Below are 5,705 nucleotides of genomic sequence, written 5' to 3'. Positions count from 1 at the left end.
CTGGCTTCTTCTTCTTCTTCAGCCTTGCGCCTGGCTTCTTCCTCTTGTTCAGCCTTGCGTTTGGCTTCTTCCTCTTGTTCAGCCTTGCGTTTAGCTTCTTCCTCTTGTTCAGCCTTGCGTCTGGCCTCTTCCTCTTCTTCAGTCTTGCGCCTGGCCTCTTCTTCTTCTGCCTTGCGCCGGACTTCTATTTCTGCGTTACGTCTGTTTTGTTCTTCTTGTACCCTGTATCTGACTCCATCATCGTCAGGCATTCGTTGAACTGCTGTGGCAGTGCTCTGTTCACTTTCTTTTGCCTGTTCATTTAAGCGCTTATTACCATAAAGGTGTCCTATGATTATTTTTCTTCTATTTTGTTCATGTTGTTTATTACTGTTACATTCGTCATCTATTGGTGTTCCAGAGGCAGCTGTGGCACTCTGTGGTAAGTGTCGCTGTTGAATTCTGTGTGATGATTGAGATTCATGTTGTGATGATAAGCCTTCCATTTTATATGCGAATTCATCGTGTGCGCTGAAAGAATGACCTTGATGTGGTTTTGATAAGGCGATAATGATGCTTCCTTCTCTGAAGTTACTTAGGAGTTTGATTCTTCGTCTATCGTATTTATGTATGATTTCACGTCGCGTATGTGCCTCTGCTAGAATGACAGCGAAGACAACAGAGCAATGTCTTCTATATTCTTCCCCATGATCAAATGATGACACCACGGCTTGAATTGATGTCTTTGGTAACTGTGGATTTTTTTTGTTCTGCCTAACTAAATCAGTTGGTTCTTCCCTTAGTGTCCGAGTAACACTAGAGGTCCTTCCGTTCCTTTTTATATGTACCAAGGCATCCGTTTCCTCACATTCTCGTGGTTCAGAACGAGAACGTGGAGTTATCATAAGTCCATCACTTCGAGTTGATGATGCATGGAAACCATCATGTTGAACATAGTTTTTTTTCCGTGTGTTCTCTAACTCAAGGAATGTACGCTGTGTTTCCTTAAGTCTACGAATTTCAACTTTTATGCGCTCCAACGCCGCCCGATTTCCACCGTATTTCCTCAGACGATGGAATTCCTCAATCAGTTGTCCTGTTCGTCTGATGTCGTCAAGCACAGTAACAGCATCAACATGCATGGCGATTCTTTTATTGTCTGGGTGCGGCATATGGCGTAAAACCACTCCCCACTACGACTTTGTATTACAATTTATAAAGAACAAAAACAGAATAAAAAAAAAAGAATAATTACTGCAAAATCCACTGGTCACAATTCAGACATGGCAATATAAAGCGTCTAGCAAACCACCTCTCCTGTTGAAGGAGGAAAAACAAAAAATTAGAGCGTAATTTGCTTTTATATTATCTTTCAATGCCAATGGAACAAAAAGAAACAAAGGCAAATACGAAACATTATTGCTAATCACTATAAACTAATATTCCTCAATGACAACTGAATTAAAACGCCCCCTTTGACACAGGAAAGAAGAAGCAAGGCCCGATAAATCTAAGGGAAATACTGCTTTAATCACAATCACACACACACACGAAGAAATAAAAACAAATAAATAAATATATATATACCCCTAACCCCTTTGCGTCCCTCTCTTGCACCACCCTACTATCCTCACCCAATATCATCCCCGTAGATAAACGCTAGTTACAAAAGAAAAAAAAAAAAAATACTGTAAAAGAAGAAGAGATCACCGATACTATTGACCGCTCCTAATCCTTCATCTACTCAAAACGAGTATTCCCTTTTTTCCACCGTGCACAAAAACTTGATCCCATATATTTGGCAAATCATCCAAAGATGAGGCTGATGTTGTAGGGTAGCTAAACCCAAGGGACGAAAGTTGTGCTAGTACAAACTCTAGTTGTGTTTGCCGCTCGTTATACGAGAGAGTCTCGAGGTAGGAAGGGAGGAACAATCCCTGCATAGTCACTTCATTGTAAATCAGATTTGAGCCGGAAACCATCAAACCAACACCATTCTGCGCACCGTAAGAGACCGCATGGCCACCGCCTCCGAGTAGACTAAGAAATGTATCAAAGTGGCGACCCCCAACCCCATTGAGATACAAAGTTGCACCGGTATTTCCTATTGCCTGCCGCGCCAATCGAGCTCCTTTTCCATTATACTCAAAAACTTCGCTCCCGTATTTTGCATGACGTTCTTTGGCACCATGGAACCGCTCCCCAGGGGAGCTAGCAGTCAAAACCTTCACGCCGTATGTTTTCGCTAACGCAGAGACAGCCAAAGAAGTTATACTACTACCACCATTCTGCAAAACAACCTGCCCTTTTCGAAGTCTCGTATAACCATTAAGAAGATGCTGCGCCACAAGAAAATTAGATGCGTTAACGGCAAGTTGTGCAAACTTTGGGTCGATTTTATGAACCATATTATGATTGACAGCAATTCTTGTAGCCCAAGTTCCATGTATTGGCGCAACCCACACCGTGTCACCCTCTCTAACATTTTTAGATCCAGCTGCCGAAACAACCTTTCCTACACCCTCAGATCCACCTATTCTGGGAAAAGAAGAAAGAGAGACCCTTTTCCTCCCAAGCGCTGTTCCATTCACTACAGCAGCATCAGTGCGATGCAAAGCCGCCATTGCAACATCCACTATAACCTCATCCTTACTTGCATCGAGATCAAAAGAATTCATCTTTAACACACGCGAAAGAGGTCCATATCGTGTGTAACACCATCCTTTTGAAGAAAACTTCGACATCAATAAAAAACAAAAGTACCTTCAAAAAAAAAAAAATTAAGAGCAAAAATATATATATATATATATTCAACAAATAAATAAAAACATCCAACATACAAGTACAACAATAAAAGTACTTAATTGGCGTAACAAATAATAATAATAATTATTATTATTATTATAAAATTTATTATTTAAGAAAAACTCCTATCGGCAAATTACGCAGCTTACACCTTCTTAAATAATTCATCCTAACCACCATCAAAACGTCAAAAAACGAAAAAAAAAAAAAAACACAATATTAACAAAAACAAACACTACACAGCGCGCTTGCAAGAGTACAAAAGGTTCTTCAGCGCCTTCACTTCCTTCTCGCTTTTAATGGCGTTCATTCTTGACTGGTAGTGCTGCAGAAACAATTGAGTGTGCTGCTTCAGCATCTCCTCCAGTTCACCGTGCAAGATTGGACTGTTCAGAGTGAAAAAGCGGATCAGGTAGTTCAGCTCCTGCACATACATGTAGAAAAACTTGTTCTTTGCCGAGCCATACATGATGCTCAGGTCCTTGTGCACCAATAGATATTCATAGAACTTTACGTACTGTACTTTTACGTCGTCCAGATAGCCATTCAGGCACGCGTACAATGAGACAATTGCACTCATGAAGTACGATGGCTGCTTCTGGTTGAACAGTGCAACAAAACGAGCGCCACGAATCATGGGAATCGTCTGCACCTGTTGTCCTCCCACAGAGTCAGCAGCAAGCTTGCGGTACTCTGCGAGAATGCCCTTAAGCTTTCCAGCAACACCTTTCATCGCCACGTTCTGAGCAGATGAACCGACACGTGACACAGAGAGACCAATATTCACTGCAGGTCGTTGACCACCCGTGAACAGTTTCGTGTCAAGGTAGATCTGTCCATCAGTGATTGAAATAACGTTCGTCACGATATATGCCGTCACGTCGTTGGAGAGTGTCTCCACGATGGGGAGAGCTGTCACAGAACCACCACCCTTTCCAGGTGAAAGCATGGCAGCACGCTCCAGCAAACGCGAGTGAAGATAGAAGACATCACCAGGGTACGCCTCACGCCCTGGTGGGCGGCGCAGTAGCAGTGAAATTTGACGGTATGCAACAGCCTGTTTGGAAAGATCATCATACACGCACAAACAGTGACGGCCACGGTTCATAAAGTACTCACCCATTGTCACACCAGCGTACGGAGCAAGGTACTGCAAACCAGCGGGTTCAGCAGCAGTGGCAGCCATAACAGTTGTGTACCTCAGTGCACCATATGACTGAAGGAGGCGGTGAATACGCGCCACGTTGGAGCAACGCTGCCCAATGGAGACGTAGATTGAGATCACAGCGTTCTTCGACAGAATCTGCTGATTGATACGCACCTGGTTGATGATCGTCGAAACAGCAATGGATGTCTTACCCGTCTGGCGATCGCCCACAATCAACTCACGCTGGCCACGGCCAATGGGAATCATAGTATCAACTGCCTTGAATCCAGTAAGTAAGTTGTAGTTCACGGGAGAGCGTGACACGATGTTTGGGGCGCCGGCATCCACCTTACCCACTGTCTGGTTCAACAGACAACGGCTGCGTGTGAACAGACCAACAGGCACCTCGTGGCCAAGCGGGTTCACCACCTTGCCGAGCACACCTGAACCCACAGGGATATGCAATAATTGGCCAGTCGCCATCACCTTCTGGCCAGACTGCACCTCCGTAATGTTGTCCATCAGGATAATACCGATGCGACCGTCCTTCTCCAAGTTAAACACCAGACCGGCAGCGAATGTTGTCGGGCTCACCTGAATTTGAATGATCGTGTTGTACGCCACACCAGGGTTGCCAGGGGCTGGAATCAGCGTGGCAATAGTACCGTCAATCGAGTGAACGTATCCAATCATCTCCGTCGCCTTGAAGAAAGACTTCTGGCCAGCGGCAGCTGACCCGGCACCGGCAGCAGTGGTTGCCGTAGCAGAGGCGGCCTTCGCACCACCTGCTGTTGCAGTCGTGGAGGCGAAGCGTACCGGAAGCCCGGTAGCAAGCTTACAGACAAAGCGACGCATACCTAATTGCTTTGCAAAGTGGAGTTTTCTTTTTTTTTTTTTATCTTTGTAAGAGAAAAGAATATGGATATAATTTGGCGTATGTTGGTTTAGTGAAACAATTTTTTTTTTTTAGTTGGAGTCATAAATAGAGATTAAGTGAATGATAAAAAAAAAAATTTTTTGTAAGACAGAGTTGACTTCAATGATTGCTATGTTTGGATGAAATACGGCCCAGAGTGAACTGCTCCTCTACTGCATCCTGATTTTTTCCTTCCTTTTTGCAGTGTTTATATTGTTTCCTGTTGTTAACACAATTCGTCGATATACAGTCCCCGTTTGTGATTTGGTTGCCAGTTTTCGTTGACTTCTTCTACAAAGACTGATGTTGGTTCGAGTGAAGGGAAGACAGAACGTCTACCTATTATGACGAATATGATAAATAAAAACAAACATTTTGTAATTGCTCGAGAGAAGAGAATGATGTCTTTCATGTTTACATTGGCCAAAGATAGTTTTCCTTCTGTGATATATGAGATTTCACTCATTAGTCTTTCTCGTCGATACGGTAAAAGTGCTTTTTGATAGGACCAATACTCCCGCCAAACACTGGCGCAAAGATCCTCACCAGATTTCTCGTGCTGCTCAATGTGACGCTTTAAAGGCTCATCCATGCGATCAATGCGCTTGTTCATCACGGCAACGAGTGAGACAAAAGGCCTAAAAAAAATGTTGCGTAACCCCATCACTCTCTATGAAACTTCCTATTTTCTATGAGATGATGAAACCTTTTTATTATTATTAGTGCGACAGCAAAGAGGGCATGCAAGAATAAAATGAACCATTAAAGCATTGGGTCAAAAACCAAAGAGAATATGCATCCTACTTTGGTCAAACCCTGCGAATCAAATAAACAGAAAAAACAAAAACAAAATAAATA

The 5,705-nt window shown here is 43.2% G+C and overlaps 4 protein-coding genes across 4 annotated transcripts; all 4 read right to left on the bottom strand.

Moving 5' to 3' along the window:
• Positions 1–2: 2 nt before the first annotated feature.
• Positions 3–1,121, bottom strand: TM35_000381120 (kinetoplast DNA-associated protein; the record flags this gene model as incomplete). Its single annotated transcript, XM_029029526.1, has 1 exon — positions 3–1,121. A coding segment is annotated over one exon (1,119 nt), but the record flags the coding sequence as incomplete, so codon positions are not given.
• Positions 1,122–1,715: 594 nt separating this feature from the next.
• TM35_000381110 (putative nuclear receptor binding factor) lies at positions 1,716–2,723 on the bottom strand (the record flags this gene model as incomplete). The annotated part of the gene is made up of 1 exon (XM_029029525.1): positions 1,716–2,723. One exon carries the CDS (start codon positions 2,721–2,723, stop codon positions 1,716–1,718), a length of 1,008 nt encoding a protein of 335 aa, XP_028879102.1.
• Positions 2,724–3,019: 296 nt separating this feature from the next.
• TM35_000381100 (putative ATPase alpha subunit) lies at positions 3,020–4,786 on the bottom strand (the record flags this gene model as incomplete). Its single annotated transcript, XM_029029524.1, has 1 exon — positions 3,020–4,786. The coding sequence occupies one exon, from the start codon at positions 4,784–4,786 to the stop codon at positions 3,020–3,022; it is 1,767 nt and encodes a 588-aa protein (XP_028879101.1).
• Positions 4,787–5,073: 287 nt separating this feature from the next.
• Positions 5,074–5,511, bottom strand: TM35_000381090 (uncharacterized protein; the record flags this gene model as incomplete). Its single annotated transcript, XM_029029523.1, has 1 exon — positions 5,074–5,511. The coding sequence occupies one exon, from the start codon at positions 5,509–5,511 to the stop codon at positions 5,074–5,076; it is 438 nt and encodes a 145-aa protein (XP_028879100.1).
• Between the last annotated feature and the right edge of the window lie 194 nt (positions 5,512–5,705).

This window comes from Trypanosoma theileri, assembly GCF_002087225.1.
Source record: "Trypanosoma theileri isolate Edinburgh chromosome Unknown TM35_Tth_38_V1, whole genome shotgun sequence".
NCBI classification, from domain to species: Eukaryota; Euglenozoa; class Kinetoplastea; order Trypanosomatida; family Trypanosomatidae; genus Trypanosoma; species Trypanosoma theileri.
Note: the sequence above shows the minus strand (reverse complement) of the source record. Positions and strands in the feature narration are given on the sequence as shown.